Below are 18,483 nucleotides of genomic sequence, written 5' to 3' on the forward strand. Positions count from 1 at the left end.
GGCGCCAAACCGCTGCGCCACCCAGGGATCCCATTTCCTCTCTTTTATTTAGAATTTTTGTGAGATTTATACAAATCTATTCATAATGTATAGATTCATTGATGTCTTTACCCTTTGGTCAATATTATATTTGCAGTATTTGTGGCTATTGTATATATAATTCTTTAATTTTCTTTGCTATATGAAATGAAGTACTTTATATAATATAGCACAATTAGTTATCTTTTCTACTATTGATGGGTATGTGGGTTGTTTCCAATTGGGACTATGATGAACAATGCTACTACAAAAATTCTTATACATGTATTCAGGTGCACACATAAAAGTATCCCTAAGATACATAACTGAGAGTCAAATTGCTAGCTCATCAGGTCTGTCTGCATATCTTGAACTTTACCACAAACCATCCAAAAGTCTGTTAACAGATGAATGGATAAAGAAATGTAGTATATTCACACCATGAAATACCACTCAAAAAAAAGAAAGAACTATTGTTACATGCAACAATAGGGTTGAATCTCAAAACACACTGAATAAAAGAAGCCAGACACAAAAGGGTATATTTTGTACAATTTCATATATATAAATTCTAAAAAATGAAAAGTAACTTACAGTGACAGAGTACAGACCAGCGATCATCTGAGGATCAGAACAAGAGGTGGAATAAAGAGAATGGATTATGAAGGCCCCATGTAATATTTTTGGAGGGAGGGATAGAAATATTTGCTACCTGGATTGTCAAGATCATTTTACGGTATATTCATATGTCAAAAATCACTCAATTTTACACCTTAAATATGCATATTTTATATGTCAACTAAATCTCAATAAACATAAAAAAAGAATCAAATTATTTTAGCTTGGATTTTTTAATTATTACTAATGATATAGAACACATTTCTTCTGTACTGGATATTTGAATTTCCTTTTTCTTTAGAGCTCCTTCTCAAGTCTTTGGTTCATTTTCTGTTATGTTTTAGTTTTCTTCTAGACCTGTAGGATTACTTTGTACATCCTTTTATTAGTTCTTTGCTAGTCATATGTTTTCCCACATTTTGCGGTGTCTTTTCACTATCTTAATGGGATTTGTTGAATATAAAAATTACTGATTTCAGTGTAGTTGAATTTTCAATCTCTTTTGAGATTAAGCTTTTTGTATCTTGTTTAATAAATATGACATAAGAAATATTTTGTTACCCCCATTATAAAAGTACCCTTCTATTTTATCTTCTCAATGCCCTTTAGCACATAGGTACTTAGTTCACCTAAAGTAGACTTTTGTGTATAATGTGAAGGATTCACTGTTATTTTTCCCCAAACCAATTGACTAGACCATTTATGAACTGTCTGTTATTTTTCCATCCATCTGCAATGCTAACCTTATCACAGGACAAATGTCCAGACATGTTTGAGTCTGTTTCCGGACTCTCCATTCTGTTCCATTAATTTATTAATGCACCAAAGTCAACTTACATTTCTTAATATGTCTCTTTATGCCTGGTTTCCCACTTCATTCTTTAAGAACATCTTGACTATGTTTAACCCTTTACACTTCTCCATAAATTTTAGGATAATATCAACTTATTCATGATGCTACTTCTCATTTCCAAGGTATATTTACAAACTGAAATAGAGTATGTTCCCATTATGGAATATTTATTATCATACAAAACTGGAAAGACCCAAAGTCATATGGTTTATTTCTATGTAGTTATAAATCAGAAAAATGCTTAACACAACATACATGTTGACCTATAAGGAAAGTATTAGAACTGCCCATTAACATCACAATAACATGAGAGATAAGATTAAATTATCTTTACTTATGTACAATAATAGGAATCAAACAAATACACAATCTCATGAAAGAAGTCAGATCCAAGAGTAAATAGTGCATGATGTTATGTAAGTGATAAAAGAGACAAGACCAATCTATGCAATTAGCAGCCAGAGTAGTGGATATCCTAGGTGGCTAGATGAGGGACTTCTAGGATATTCTAGAATGTTCTGTTTCTTACCTGAGTTCTAGTTTCATGTGTTAAGTCTATCAAAATGTACTGAGCCATGAACTCTGTACTTTTTATGCATATATATTAATAAATAGCTTTTTTAAAGTAATTGTTAACAATTTTAGACCTATTGATAAGACTTTCTTTATAATTTAAGTGAGAAACTAGATACAAAATATTCTGAATCTGTGAGATACTTATTGAGGTGTGTCTCCAGCTGAGTTAATACAACAGCGGCCATGTCCATGATTAACTGCCTGCTTCTAATAACAAATCACTCTTCCTGGGCAAGTATGACTCAAGGTAGGATGATTATATTTCTCCCTCTTCTGGAGATAAAGTGATTGTTCCTATAGGCTCAGCATATGATTCAAACTAGATCAATTGCAGTCCTTTTTTGGAATATTTCATAATGAAACTGGAAAAGAAAAGCCCTCTTCCTTTTTGGGTCCTGGGACTGGGACTGAATAAATGTCAACTTGAAGCTTGGGTTCAGATGGCTTAAGATTTATCAAGAATGCTAGCCTGAGAAAATGACAGCAATAGACACAAAGAAGGAACCAGAGAGTCTGTGTGTGGGGGTGTGGGTGGGTGTGGGTGTGAGAGCATGTCTGCAAGAGAGAGAAAGAGAGGATAGATTTTGAATCTATAGATACAACCATCTGAGGCAGTTCTGTTCAATCCCAGCCTTTTCTATGGTTTATTTTTTATTCGTATAAATCAGGTTGAGTCTTTTCACTTGTAACTAAAATAGTCGTAATTGGCAGAAAATCAAACTATAGTCAGTTTTAATTCTCTAGAATTCTTATCAATATTAATTGTCACATCCTGGAAAAGGGTTTAGATAGTAAACAAACAAAAACATGGCCTTAGGTTAAAGAATACAACATTGACTGGAGACCCAAAGAGAAGATCAAATGCTTTAGAAATAAAACAAGAAGGCAAAATTAAGATGACGTGGGTGAAGATCAAAATATGCTGACAAGTTATATTAAAATAAACTTTGCTAAAAGCACACACACACTTAAGGTAACAGGTTTTGTAAGAAGAAACCTTCATTTTTCACAGATACAGAACATAAATCCAAAAGAAACTATAATCATTTTTTTTCACCATTAATAGCTGTAAAGCCCATTGTTCCTAGTTATTTGCAGGTATTACAATTTCGTATATCCATCTTCATTCCAGATATACATAAAATATGCCCCTTCCGTTTCAGCTACTTCTATTTTTCCTGTTTTCTTATTTCTCAGTTTTTGCTCTTCTATGATGAGATTAAAATTATTAGTATGTGAAGGAGTCACATATTTATTTCCTTCTTTTACTTCCTTTTCTCTGAGAAAAGAGAAACAAAATATTATTACTGGATTATTTAGAGAAAAGAAACCAGAAGGAAGGGGAACGTTGGGTTACTGGGTGTCTAAACCAACCAACCCCGACTTTGGAAGTGCATGCTCTATGAAGGAGAGAAACCAAGATGGTAGGATCAGTAGTAGCTTGAGGGTTTCTTCGTTGTTTGCAAGTGAGAGAGAACAAAGAGGATAGCATATTCTAATCTGATTTCTTACAAACTAAAATAAGATTTTAGTATAGATTGAAACTTCTATCTGATCTTTGATTGAACTGGTGCAGCATGTATTGTCGAGAGAATTTGAGAAACATTGTGAACAATAGATCCAAGCAGGGGGTAGCCATAGAGCTGACACTTTCAAGTGTCTATACCACCAAATACAACTACCTGTTTTCTCAGGAGGCAAATCCTCTAAGAAGTCATCTGCAGCCCACAGCATCTGTCTCAGTGCAGAGAGAATCAGAAGGTCCTTTACGGGTTCCAGTTCCCACTCTGAGGTATAATTACTAACCACCAAGATGTCAGAAAGAGCAAATCCAAGTTCTCTGTGGACCATCTCTAACTGCAAAACAGAAACAGTGACAAAGACTTATCTTAGGTCAATATATATTGTGAAAGCAGTGACAAAAAGCAGGAGCTTGGCAATAGTATACCTGTTGGGGAAATGAGGATAGAGATCTGGTCCCATAAATACTTTTGCTTAAAGAGCTTCACAAGTCAATCTTCAGTATCGCTATTAATTTTCATCGAGAATACACACAACAGATTCCACGTGAATTAGAAGTGAAGAATAACTAATAGTTCTATTAGATAACTTTGAAATTGAAGCATTTTTAATACTCTTACGCTGGAGTCTGTAATTTCCCTGTTTCCAATTATAAGTATTCTCATGATTAGTCAATTTTTATTAGACTAGTTTAATAATGATATTTAATTCTTGCTTAGACTAATTTCTCTGTGGAATGAAACCACCTGGGTTCAAAACGGGGCTCTGTTATTTCTTGTCACTGTCAAAAACACTGTGCTTTTGTTTCCTCATCTTTAAAATGTGGTAATGATGGTACCCATCTCACAGATGGTAGATTTAATAGGTGATGGGAATGAAGGAGGACACTTGTGATGAGCACTGGGTGATATATGGAAGTGTTGAATCACTATATTGTAAGCCTGAAAGCAATATTATACAGTATATTAACTAACTGGAATTTAAGTAAAAACTTAAAAGAAGAGGAAAAAATTGCTATGGCTCCCTGTAATGTACCTAATTAAGTCAAGTCACCCATGCAAATATAACTTTTTAATTTTACCTCTTCCTACAAGGATTCAGCCCTCCACTAAACTGAATGATTCCATGCTTCCCACTCACACTGCCTTTTCATACACTGATGTATTGACATATATCATCCTCATAACCCAAACTTTTTTCCTCTTTTTGTCTCTTCACCTCCTGAAACTTTCCTCCTCTATGAAAGCTATTTTCCAGTGACACTCCAGGAATGAAATCTTCCCCATCTTCCTTAACATAATATTTTCCTCTCTAAACTTTCACTTTTGAGTCCCTTCATGAGATTTATCATACTCATACTCTGTCAATTTTTTCCCATCCCACCCCCCATCTCCTCACCTCCATTGATAAAATTCTAAGCTTTTGAGTGAAGAGAAATTGTTTTAATTATCTGTGTATCTGGTTAGAGATGATCACTCTGACTCAGTATGAAAAGCAATCAATATATACTTGTTGATAGGCACCTGGGTGGCTCAGTGGTTGAGTGTCTGCCTTCAGCTCAGGTCATGAACCCCAGGGTCTCCATCGGGCTCCCCACAGGAAGCCTGCTTCTCCCTCTGCCTACGTCTCTGCCTCTCTCTGTGTGTCTCTCATGAATAAACAAATACAATCTTTCTAAATAAATAAATAAGCAAGCATTTGTTGAATTGAACCTAATTAGATTAAATTATAATGAATGGAATGATCTGTGTCTGTGTAAAGATGAATAAATATTTAATTTTTAAATCTTGGGACACGAATCTGAATTATCCAATTGTTTTAATTCTTAAGTTCTGTAGGTGTCCATTTTATTTTTTTTCCATTTTATTTTTATACACAGTAGTACCAGGTGATTATAGTGACATATCCCAGAATATGTGTTTACAAAAAGGAACATCATTCATTACCTTGCACTTCACAAGTGTACATCTATATATGTCTATGAAGTCACCTTTTGTAATCAGATCCAAGCTATCCACATGAGTGAGCAACACCACATGTATTATACCTAGACCAAACAGATACATGTCACTTTGATCATTAAAGACAACATCAGTATTTTTCAGTTAATCAGCTATCAATTATAAAACAGGCTTTCTATGGAGTCATTTCAGAGATTTGGGAAGGCCCACCCCCCTAAAAATATCCCTTTCAACTACTCATTAGTACATGGAATTCCTTTGACATAGGAAATTTCCTTCATTGCTTTCCATGGTAAGAAATGAGGCTTCAAATAAAACCACCTCTTGGAAGAGATAAACTAAAACTAAGCTACAATATTGTTGACTGGTCTTATGTCCTGTCCCAACAATTGTTTTTATGAAGACTAGAGAAAAGAGATCTAATAAACAAGATGGGGGAGAAGAAGGAGGAAATAGCATTGTCAAAGCATCACAAATAAACTGCTTTCTGTCACAATGCTTTCTGCACACCTCCCTTGCAAGGTTTCAAAATTCAATGAGCAAGTAAATCATTTCATGCTTCTAACTTAATCAAGATTGTGATAAACTGGCTCTTTCCCAGACAGAATGGATAATAAAGCCAAGAAAAGCCAATATGGGGCTTTTCTAATTCCCTGATCCTGTTTACCTTCTCCTAAGCCTTTATACTACCACTCCCTACCTAACATCATACTTCCCTGTCACCTTTTCTTACTGATATATTGTTTTCCATTTCTAATCATTTAAGGTCCAAGGGAAAAGCTAGAACTTTTGGTAAATAAATTCATGCTAGGATATAGTGATAGCAGGTAGTGAGGACTGTGCTAAACTCTTCAAATATAATGATTTGTTTAATCCTTATAATAAATCTCTGAGGTAGGTGCTATTATTATACTAATTTAATAGATTAGGAAATTGAGACCATAGAGAGTTTAAGTCACTCACACAGAATCATACAGCTATTAAGCGCTTGATTTGATTGAACCACACTGATGGGCCAGAGAAGATTCACATGCCCAATTTCTTAAGCTTCTCATCCTGTTCTAAAACCATTCTATAATATAGTCTAATCAATTACTCTTAATAGCAAAGTGGAATGAGACTCACCACACTTTATCAACTCCCTTCGAATTTTTTTGATCTTTGCCATCATCTCATAAGAGAGGTGTTCAACAGAGTTGATATTGAACACAAATACCGCACAATGAATTCTGTCCTTCAGCAATGGGTTTTCAATATAGTTACTATGACCTGGTGTGATTGGTTTCATGGAATTAAACTGTAAGGTAAACATAAAGCAACATATTAATTCCATGGATATTTATGAGCACATACTATGTATGAGGCAGTATACAAGTCTCTGATATTATGAGGCTAGCAATCCAATAGGGAAGACAGTCTATGTAAGTAGCGAGCAGCCTGTTCACACAGGCAAGTAAAGCTTCTGCAAGAAAGGGACACGTAATCTGGGAGCTACAAAGTAGGGGGAGTTAGTCTGATAAAGGGAACAAGCATATAGTAGAAAGTGTTCTAGATAGAAGCAGTGTAGGAGAAGGTGGAGGTGAGAACATTCAGAAAGAAATCCGGCATGATCACACAGAATGCAAGGGCAGAAAGTGGTTCAAAACGAGATGCATATACTCTCAAACTAGCAATCCCTCTGCTGGGAATCTGTCACAGGTGTACTAGCAAAAATACAAAATGATGTAGGTACAAGCCTATTAACTTCAGGGCTATTTGTAGTAGCAAGATTCTAATATATCAATTATATATATATATATATATATATATATATATATATATATATAGTATTTCATGACTTCCCAAAAAAGAGAAGAACCACAAATCTGTAAGTATTTTCTTATACAGTAAAAAAGGAAAGTAAACCATACATTTTTATATGGTTGCTTATTTTTAAAAAGGAAAAAAAATGTATTTGAAGGGGCAGAGAAATAAAATGGATTCTTTGACTATGCCCTATTTTGTAAAGTTGACTTTAGACTACATTTCAGTATGCCAAAACTAATTGCATATGGTTTGGGTAAATGTTAGTTGACTACTAAGGGTGTGTTCAGTATTTGTGACCATAGTTTTGGTGTACTTGCTATGATTTATAATTAAATGCTATGATGTAGGGATGCCTGGGTGGCTCAGTGGTTGGGAGCCTGCCTCTGGCTCAGGTAGTGATCCAGGGATCCGGAATCAAGTCGCTCATTGGACTCCCTGCGAGGAGCCTGCTTCTCCGTCTGCCTATGTCTCTGTCTCTCTCTCTCTCTCAGTCTGTGTATCTCATGAATAAATAAATAGATCTTTTTAAAAAAATGTTACAATGTATTAAATTTGATTCCAAATAATACAGGAGAGGAGAAAGTGGATAGACACAGATGATGGGCTGTGAATCAAAAATTGTTGAAGCTGAGTAAATGGGAAGTTTTTAAATTGTCTTGTCTACTTTTGCATTGGTTTGAAATTCTCTATAATAAATTTGTTTTTTTTAAAAAGAATATTTAAAAATAAACTTTGCCTCTATAAGATAATGCTATACTAAAGAATGAAAAGCCATTGCATGAATAGAAAAATAAAACATGCTGTGTTTCTGGATAAAAACACTGGATATGCAAAGATGTAAATAAACTTTCAATATAAAATTTTAATGTAATTTTAATCAAAACACCAACAAATCAAACACAAACAATCAAATAAAATACAAATAAGCTCACTTGGAAAAGTATATTGTGAAAATGTTAAGAAAAACAGATGCAAGAAATAAGTAATGAATATGACATGTCCGGTGAGGTATAAAGACATAGTTGATTACTATGGTATTAAAACAATTAAATAGGGACACCTGGGTGGCTCAGCGGTTGAGTGAGCCTTTGGCTCAGAGTGTGATCCTGGGATCCCGGGATCAAGTCTGACATCTGGCTCCCTGCATGGAGCCTGCTTCTCCCTCTCCCTATGTCTCTGCCTCTCTCTCTGCATCTCTCATTAATAAATAAATAAAATATTTTAAAAAACAATTAAATGATATGATAATAAAAAGAATATCATAAAGGGATTGATAAATACAACAAAAGAACAAACTAGAGAATATGAAAACCAATCCCTATATTTGGTAGGTAAAAAAAAGATGCAAAGACATTCAATGAAATATGTTGGCACAATTGACTATTCATTTGGAACTAGATAAATTAATGACTAATTCAAAATCTAAATGTTTATAAAAAGTACTAGAAAGTTTTAAAAAATATGATGGACTAAAGTGGCTTTCTCTTTAATCTCCCCTCTCCTCTCTCCTAGGACATCTGAGAGCATAAGGATGAAAGCCACATGTCTTAGTCTGCTTGAGCTGTTATAACAAATGACCATATATGGTGTCTTACAGAACAAAAATTACCTCTCACAGTTCTGGGGGCTAGAAAGTCCAAGATCAAGGTGCTAGCAGATTTGGCATCTCCTTGCTGTGTCCTCATATGACAGAGAGAAAGATTTATATCACTTCTTGTAAGGATACTACTCCCATTCATGAGGGATTTACCCTGTGACCTAATCACCTTTCAAAGGTCCCAACTCAAAAAAAAAAAAAAAAAAAAAAACAAAGGTCCCAACTCGTAATGCCATCACATTGGGGATTAGGGCTTTGGCATATGAATTTTAGGGGGACACAAAGCACCCCATACTGAGGGTCTCAGTAAGAGAAAGTCAGATTGACCTTTGAAATTGATAACCTCAAAGAGCTTTCACACTGGCCCAAAGCTGCCTACCTTCAGACTTCCTGTTACGTAAGGAAAATTACCTTTGTGAGTAAATTGCTGTATTTGGATTTCTGTTTCACATAGCCAAAGGCAATTGAATATGAAACAACATTCAGAGTTGTTATGGCAGCTTTGACAAAAGAGTCTTTGGATGTTTTAATTCTTTGTAGAATAAAGTATCAAAAAGGAACAAATGCTCTTGAACAAGTATAGTTCAAGAAAATAAATCATAATGCATTAAATTAGACTAGCATCTGCCATTGTCTATAGTGAGCAAAAATAAACATTTTAAATATCAGTTATAATTTCTCAATAATTAGTTCAATCATACCTGGTATCTGTCAGAAATGTGGCCTTTTAAGATGTAGACTATGTCATCCATGCACGGCCCTTTGTCCTCCTCACCCAGGCCCATTGAGTCACACAGAATAAATGGCAGGGAGTTGTTATACCCCGCATCCTTAATGGAATATACCCTGTACTACAGAGGAGAAAAAGGCAGTATTAAGGTACATTTTTTAAATTGCAAATGGAGGTAAAGTCTTCACGTAATGAAGTCAACCAGCAAAAGACTTTTCAACCCTAATTAACTAGAACAAAGTAAAGACTGAGTGACCTTGAATGGACATACCTTGTCAGACACCCCGGCTGCATCAGAGCCCACCAGAGCCTGGTGTGTTACGTAGCCTCGGAAAACAGATTTAACTGAGTTGAAAAAGCTAGACTTCCCAGCTCCAGTTGGACCCAGGAGCAGAATCCGTATTTGGCGAACCAGGTCTCTATATGGTCTATAGGATTTTATGTCAAACAATAAGCTCTTGTGGAGCCTGTTGAAACAAGACAATTTTAACAGTTGACTGAGGGTAGATCACAAGAACTTATCATAAATTTTCCTAGGATTCATTTTCTTTTCTTATATATTGTTTTTTTATTTTTGAGTAGCAATTTGCTTTCCTGTTAAAAGGACACGAAATTATCCTACTTCAAATCCGACTATAAAAGAAGAAAAAATAAAAATAACATTTATAAACTAAATCCAATCAGACATAAAATCTTCCAGGTTTAAGCAAGCAGATCATATAAACCTAGTAATAAATATGAACTGTGTTAAGTATGAAGATAACTTATCAGTAATAAACTTCAAAAAGCACAACATAATATGTGACTTTTGAAGTTTATGGAAGTAGGTAATTTCTAACATATTCTTGAAGTTCTCCACCTACCAGCCAGCCCTTCCAAAGTAATTCCCTAAAGTAGTTGAAACTGTAACTGCAAGAAGCCTAAGATATAATGTAGACATACAGCCAAATAATGGTTTTCCTTCAAGTATATAAAAAGATTAGGAAGGCTTTCCCTCTACTTGGTGTTCTTTCTGTTTTAACATTGGTATTATCACAAACAGCTTTATAATTATAATTATAGTTTATTCTTAATGATCCACAAGCTATCTGTTATAATCTGTGCTGCCAATTTGACAGAACCTATAATAGAATAAGTCTAAGATAATGAGCAGAATAAAAAAACATTCAAAACATTGACTTACTGAGTAATCTCTTCCATGTTTCTTTTGTCCAGTAAGTCTAGGGGAATAATCAAAGAAAAATGCAAATTACCAGTTGTTGAATGACTGGCTAACTGAATGTCAATGCCTTCACGAGGGAAAAATACAAAAATAGCTTTTCCATAAGAACAGCACAGTATAATGAAAGCAAGTGGAGAAAATTCTGGCAAACCTCCTTAACATCTCTTTGGAGAGTCTAGAGCTAGAGGCAAGGTGGGCACTGTAAGATTAGATGGTCCACAGATCTCTTCTCATCCAATTACTCAGTGGTAGTGTGTGGCTTGCTCCAACACGGGAAATGAGAACTGAGGTCCTTTCTGAATCAGAGAAGCAAGGCATAAAGGCAGGGACAGGCCAAAGAAAGACTGAGAATAGTTAAAGATAGCTACTCTCCATAATCCAAGAGGTCTGAAAAGGATAATGCACAGAGACACACAAACAAAAAAACCCCATAGGTACCAATGTTTCTCCGAAACCTACTATCTGTGGGATACCTGGGTGGCTCAGTGGTTTAGCATCTGCCTTCTGCCCAGGGCATAATCCTGGAGACCCGGGATCAAATCTCACATCTAGCTCCCTGCATGGAGCCTGCTTCTCCCTCTGCTTGTGTCTCTGCCTCTCTTATGAATAAATAAATAAACTCTTAAAAAAAACCAAAACCCTGCTACCTGCAATTGGATTTCCTGGAACTTCCAATACATTTGATTTTCTTCTTGGCTCCAAAGAGAACGTAGAACTCATCCCTACCGCATCAGAGTGTAGTGAGCGTTCAGGGAAGGGCTGAGGACTTTACGTGAACAATGAGACTCAGGCACAGAATTATTTATTTTCTGTGAAGAGACACTCTTTTGTGGTTGATTTAAAATTGAAAAGGCAAAAAAAGAAAAAAAGAGAAGAAAAGGCACCTAGTTGGCTCAGTGGGTTGAGTGACCAAATCTTGATTTCTGCTCAGGTCATGATCTCCCAGTAGTGGGACCAAGCCCAGGTCAGGCCCCATGCACCACATTGGGCTCCACCCTCAGTGTAGAGTCTGCTGCAGATTCTCTCTCCCCCTCCTCCCCTTACTCATGCTTGCTTTCTCTCTCTCTCTCTCTCTCTCTCTCAAATAAATAAATAAATAAATAAATAAATAAATAAATAATATCTTTAAAACAGAAACTGAAAGGGTCAGGTATAGTGATCCTGGAAATTCTCTATACTACAAAAGAAGAATACTATGTGAAACATTTAAAAATATGGTTATCCATATCTTTCCAGAAAATCTCTTTAAATTACGGAAGGTAAAAATATTGAAGACTACATACAATGACTATAATAAAACAAAAAAAAAGTGTAATTGTAAACACAGAGAAAAGCAACCTCTTGGGATGTTACAAAGCACTTTCTTAACTTTAACATCCAAAAGGAAATTAAAAATCAAAATTGTAAATATATAGAAAATAATAATATAAACACTATATCAACCTTGTGATAAAGTACACTTTGTTAATAACAAGAAAGAAGGAAATTTTCGAAAATAGAAAATAGAAACAGAAAAGAATATTGAAACAAACCTTAGAAATATAAGAAGGAATTAACAAAAACACAAGATAAATTTTATACATTGAAGAAAGGATAAATTAATACAGTAATTGGTTTAAACTGTAAAATAAATTACTGACTAGTCTAATCAAAGAAAACCAAATTCACAAAATGTCATGCCACAACTCACATGCCAAAATGGCTACATATTATAACAAAAAGTGTTGGGAGGGATCCCTGGGTGGCTCAGCGGTTTGGAGCCTGCCTTTGGCCCAGGGCGCGATCCTGGAGACCCGGGATCGAATCCCACGTCGGGCTCCCGGTGCATGGAGCCTGCTTCTCCCTCTGCCTGTGTCTCTGCCTCATTCTCTCTCTCTCTCTGTGACTATCACAAATAAATAAAAATTAAAAAAAAAAAAGTGTTGGGAAAAATTCAGACATGACGGAAACTCTAATATACTGCTTGCAACAGTGGAAATTGGTAGGACTATGTTGTAAAACTTTGTCAGAATCCATCGAAGCTGAACATACACAAATCTGATGACCCAGAAAGTTTATATTTATATTCTTTAAAAAATATGGACTAAAACACATGTACAAGAATGCTTATAGCAGTATTATTTGTGATAGCCCCCAACTAGAAAACTCAAATGTCTACCAACAGCAATTTTATTAAAAAACCAAAAGAAAACAAAAATAGAGGCTCCTGAGTGGCTCAGTCAGTTAAGTGCCTGACTTGATCTCAGCACAGGTCCTGAGTTCAAGCCTGGAGTTGGGCTCCACACTGGGCATGGAGCCTAAAAAAAAAAAGAAAGAAAGAGAGAGAGAGAGAGAGAGAGAGAGAGAGAGAGAGAAAGAAAGAAAGAAAGAAAGAAAGAAAGAAAGAAAGAAAGAAAGAAAAAGAAAATAGAAAGATGATGAAATCATTACACTGGCAAAGTATATGGAAATGTAAAGGAACAAATGACTACAACACATAATATGGATGAATCAGTAGGGAGGCAGGGAGTTAAACAGCTGTCCTGAGATACATTTGCTCAGTTTACCAAATAACACTCTGAGGGGAAAAAAAGAAAAGTGACTCAACCTGATTCCTTTGCAAATATGCTACGAATCTTATCTCCTGGTAAACAGACTAATGATATCTCCTGCAAGGAACATACTTATCTCTTGAATGTCCTTAACAGGATGTTCCTGGCTAAGGATTACTTAGGATAAATAAATACGAATCCTATGGATTCATGAGCACATCTTCAACAGGAACTGTCATGTAAGCTGACCGCCTTAGTCTGCTCAAGATGCCATACAAACCATGAAGTAGGACAACAGAAATGTATTTCTCACAGTTCTGGAAGCTGAGAAGTCCAAGAACACTGTGCAGTAAGGTAAATTTCATTCTGAGGCCTCTTCTCTTGTTTTGTAGGGGGCAGCCATCTCACGGTGCTCTCCCATGACCACTTCTTATATGTTCATGGGCAGAGAGTAAGCTCTCTGGTGTCCCTTCTTATATGAATAGTTGTCGTCTTGAATTAAGGCCCCACTCTTATGACCTCACTTAACCTTAATTACTTCTTTCGAGGCCCCATCTCCAAGTATAGTCATATTCAGTGAACATATGAGTTTGGGGGGGTGGCACAGTCAGTCCATAGCACTGACATATAAAGGTTCCATTACATAATCACTCTTCAATATGTAAAGTGGCCCATAAACTTCATAAAACAACTCTGCTTGTTGTTTTTATACAGAAACATATGTCTAATAAGCAAAGCAAGGACCTAGGAGACACACAGAATATTCTTGCACCCTTTCTGCCTTCTCTGAGATTTCTGATTGCCTTTATCCCTGAAATTATTACCCAAACCTACTACTGGGTAAGATATCTGATTTGTAGAGGTCTTATTTTATAAACCAATCCCTGGTTTAGCTCAGTCCCCCAAACATAATATTGAACATAAGAAGCCAAGCAGAAAAGAGTACATATTTTGATATGATTCCATTTATACAGAATTCAGAAACAAGAAGTAATTAATGTTGACACAAGCCAAAGCAACAATTAACTTGGGTTGGTAATAAGCTGAAAGAATCAGCAAGGAGTCTTTTGAAACGATGATAATAATCTATTTCTTCATCTCACTAGTGGCTGTATTAGTGTGTCTAATTTACAAAAGTTTGTCAGTTGATACATTTATCAATTGTGCACTTCTCTGTTTATGGGTATACTTTTTTTTAGATTTTATTTTTTTATTCATGAGAGACACACAGAGAGAGGCAGAGACACAGGCAGAGGGAGAAGCAGGCTCCGTGCAAGGAGCCAGATGTGGGACTTGATCCCGTGACCCTGGGATCACGCCCTGAGCCAAAGGCAGATGTTCAACCGCTGAGCCACCCAGGCGTCCCTACGTGTTATACTTCAATATAAAGTTTTCTTAACTGATCCATGTTTGTCAACATCATGACATAGCCAGGTAAATTTACCAAAGATCAACAAAAAAACATTTTAAACGTTTGGGGCAGCCAGGAAGAAAGATCAAATCATCCAAAGGGAAACAATAAAAACAAGTAAGTCTGGCCCTAGGTTTTCCACAGCAACATCAATAGTGTGGAAACATTACAAAATCGCCCCTCCCCAAAAATTATATACTCTGATGATCATTCAAGTATAAAGACCACAAACAATTAGTTTGGAACATGAAAATACTCAAGGATTATCATTCCCAGGGTCCCTTCTTTTAAATGGATAGCCATTAATAACTATTTCAGAGAAGAAATCTAAACGGCCACTACTTACAGACTTGCTAGTAATCAGGAATAAGCACGGAAGAAAATGAGAAACCATCCTTTGACTATCAGATTGCAAATATTCTAACATTTGATATTACCAAATAGTGGCAAGAAGATAGGGAAATAGGCATTTCTATAACACTCTTGGGGATAGTATAAAAGCTTTTGAGAGGTATCTATCAAAGTGTGAATGTAAATAATTCTTAAACAACAATCCTACTTCCACGAAGTTACTATTACAAAAGCATTTTTGTGCACAATTATATTCATAAATACATTACAAAAGCATTATTTATAAAAGAAAATACTGGAAACAATGTCCTTTAGCAGAAAAATAAGTAACTTAATTTTGATCTTTTGATATAATGGATACAATGGGAAACTCCTGGATCTAGTACCAATCAAGAGGAGTTCAAGCTTTGGTTTCATTCCAAGAGAATCTAACAATCTTTAGGTTTGCTGCCTCTCTCTCTTTCTCTCCCTTCTCCTTCTACCTTTCCTCATCCTCCCTTACTCCTTCTCCCACACAAACATACTCCAGAAAACTGTAAATGCTACTTTTGGCCATGGTTGGGTCTCAGCAAACAATGTGTGGCCAGGTTTCAGTCTGGGTCACCCAGAGATAAGGAGATTCTTTCTTAAAGAGATGAGTCAAAATCCCCCAGACATTCAGGAGAAAACTCTATATAAGGTTATCTGATTAAACCTACCTTCACATCGAAAAACTTCACATTCCTTAACGGAAATAATTTGATCTTTTTGATGCTTTTGATGTCTCTCATTTGAAACTTGAACTTTCAGTTGAAGTTTCTCAATTGTATCTAATTTCATAGTCACTTTTTTTCCATCTAGATTTAAGAGGAATTCTGAACAATTATCTTCCTCGTACAGACAGAGAAATGTAGACGGTGAATATGCACCTATTTTGCATTCTGAAATTTCATTCTTTTGAAAAGCAAATAGGACAATGGGAACTCTGTCACCATATTCCTGGTAACTGTCTTTTATATATGCCCCAAAAATATCATGTCCACTATAAATTACCATCACAGTAGGCCCTTGGTTATTGCATCTCTTGTACACATTATATCCAGAGAAATCATGGACACTTGCTTTATAGAGAAGGGTAAACCGTTTTCCTCCAAAACAACTTTGCAGCTTCTTTTCTTGCATCTTTGTCAAATAAGTTGTCACTGCCATACTTCTCAATCTAGTAGAAAATCAAACATATTTTCCATTAAATATTGAAAAACAGGTAACACATACTGTCACAAAGCTTACATTTGTGCCTCTTATTTACTCTACATTACACATAAGATGAAGAAATGGAGCATGATCAAATAGCAAGAAAAAATCTTTAGCTTTTCATTCTAAATTATTTTTTTCAATTCAAAAAAGAAGACTTCTATTTGCAAGTGGCTAGGAATGGTGAAAAGCAGCAAGTCATTTACCTGTTTGTAGAATTTGTACAGGTACTGAAGCCGAGTATAACTGCTCTGTCCTGACAGCTAAGCAGATACAAGATAGAAAGAAAATTCTTCAGCAACCTCCAGGCTTCAGGGACTCCGAGAAAAGGAAAATGAAACTCAGAAAGGCCCAGCCCACTTGGCCGGGAGCCAGCTTCCTTCTGTGAGGGAGCACAAAGTGGCCCAGTTCAACATATACAGTCAAGTCAAATAAAAATATTAAGAATGTCAAAGAATTGAAGTCAGAAGAAAACCTAACAGCTCACTAGATTTTTAAGTGACTTTTTGGAAAGAGAAATTCAATCAATTTCTCTATGTTGAAATACCAAAAAGTGCTGTCTATTCCTGCTCCAGGACACAGGCCTCAAAGTGTCCACTTCTCTGCTATCAACTTCCTCTCATCAGAGTCCACTGTTTCCTGTGCTGTTTGTTTGTTTGTTTGTTTTCCTGGGGATTTTTATTTATCTATTTGGTATTAAAATCCACTAGTTCTTGAGTAAGACATGCAGTCTGAAAACAACTTTCTTGAGATTTATTTCAGCCAAGAACTGTGGAGACTTCTGACTAGCTGTGACAGAGGAGCAGCAGTCTCACACAGAGAACACTGAGGCAATATGTAAGGCTTTTGGAGATCAGCAAGTGTTGAGGACAATGTCACCACCATCTGAACACCTTCCATGCTCAGTTCCCACTGTTCCCTGACTCAGAAAAGCAGGAGACTCTTTGTCATTTTGCAGAAGGTCTCAAGAACTCAGGCTCAAGCAGGAGGGTCTAACATTGCCTGGCAAACAACTGTCAGTTCACTAAGGAAGCCAGGGATCTTCATGTTCGACGAATTGCTTGTATCATCAGTGGAATGGACATTTTAAAAGCTTAGCTCTTTAATAATAAAGATACAAGACATGGAGATGGTCGAAGAGATCATTTGGTAGTCTGTACCTAGCCCATATTCTTTTAAGAGATCCTGTAGAATTGGCATTTAAGACACAGCTTTGAACCTCCCTCTTATCACCCCTCTACACACACCAATAATCCAATGATTATGCCCATAAGTTATGGCATTTGAATGAACAAGCACCTTCCAGAAAGTCATATTCCCAGCTCTCCTTCTCTTGAGCTTTTGGAAGACACCAACTCCCCACATGAGCTCAGAAGTGTGATAGGGCCCATCTAAGGACCTGTGTTGGAGGATGCCTCAGTAGTTCAGTCCGTTAAGTGTCCAACTCTTGATTTGGGTGCAGGTCATGACCTCAGGGTGATGACATCGAGTCCCGCATGGGGCTGTATGCTGGGTGTGTAGTCTACTTAAGATTTTTTCTCTCTCACTCTCTCTTTGCCCCTTCCCCTTCTCCCTGCCTGTGCATGCATGTTCTCTTTCTCTCAAGAAAAAAAGAAATCCATTGTTTTAAAAACTTTGAAAATTATATTTTCACACCATTATTTAACATAGCTTGTTATTCTTCTTCTGCATCTCCACTCCCATTCCTACAGTCTCTACCTGCAGTTTTGCTTACGCTGTCATTCCTGTCCTGGAGTCTGGAAGAGCTCAAATCCATTGTGTGAGCTGTACCGGGAAAGGAAGGGGAGGGGGCATGCAGCTGGATATTGACCATAATCCTAAATTCTCTTGTCTGGCTGGCCCCTGCAGTCTGCATTTTCTCTAACACCAGAAAAAGGTTTTGCAAAGATTTGCAACTAGTATGCAAGTTTCCATCTTGTTCAGATTGATGGCAAAAATCAGATCTACTTACATCTACTATTCTAAATCGGCCCAGAGATTCACCACATTTGGGATGGGATCTGGGGACTTCCAAATTCCCACAGCTTTTAGGAG

General features: G+C 36.3%; 1 protein-coding gene across 2 annotated transcripts; it reads right to left on the reverse strand.

Annotated features, from left to right (window-relative positions):
* Positions 1-1,639: 1,639 nt before the first annotated feature.
* On the reverse strand, positions 1,640-16,946 carry IFI44 (interferon induced protein 44). 2 transcript variants are annotated; one of them, XM_025417889.3, is made up of 9 exons: positions 16,635-16,946; positions 15,894-16,393; positions 10,864-10,900; positions 9,952-10,147; positions 9,652-9,801; positions 6,673-6,844; positions 5,533-5,633; positions 3,748-3,922; positions 1,640-3,344 (listed from the first exon to the last, which is right to left on the reverse strand). In XM_025417889.3, the coding sequence occupies exons 2-9, from the start codon at positions 16,381-16,383 to the stop codon at positions 3,331-3,333; spliced, it is 1,335 nt and encodes a 444-aa protein (XP_025273674.1). In that variant the 5' UTR covers positions 16,384-16,393; positions 16,635-16,946; the 3' UTR covers positions 1,640-3,330. The 2 variants fall into 2 exon arrangements, with proteins under 2 accessions (XP_025273674.1, XP_025273673.1); XM_025417888.3 differs by having other exon boundaries at positions 3,745-3,922.
* Positions 16,947-18,483: the final 1,537 nt, after the last annotated feature.

This window comes from Canis lupus, chromosome 6 (assembly GCF_003254725.2).
Source record: "Canis lupus dingo isolate Sandy chromosome 6, ASM325472v2, whole genome shotgun sequence".
Taxonomy (NCBI): domain Eukaryota; kingdom Metazoa; phylum Chordata; class Mammalia; order Carnivora; family Canidae; genus Canis; species Canis lupus.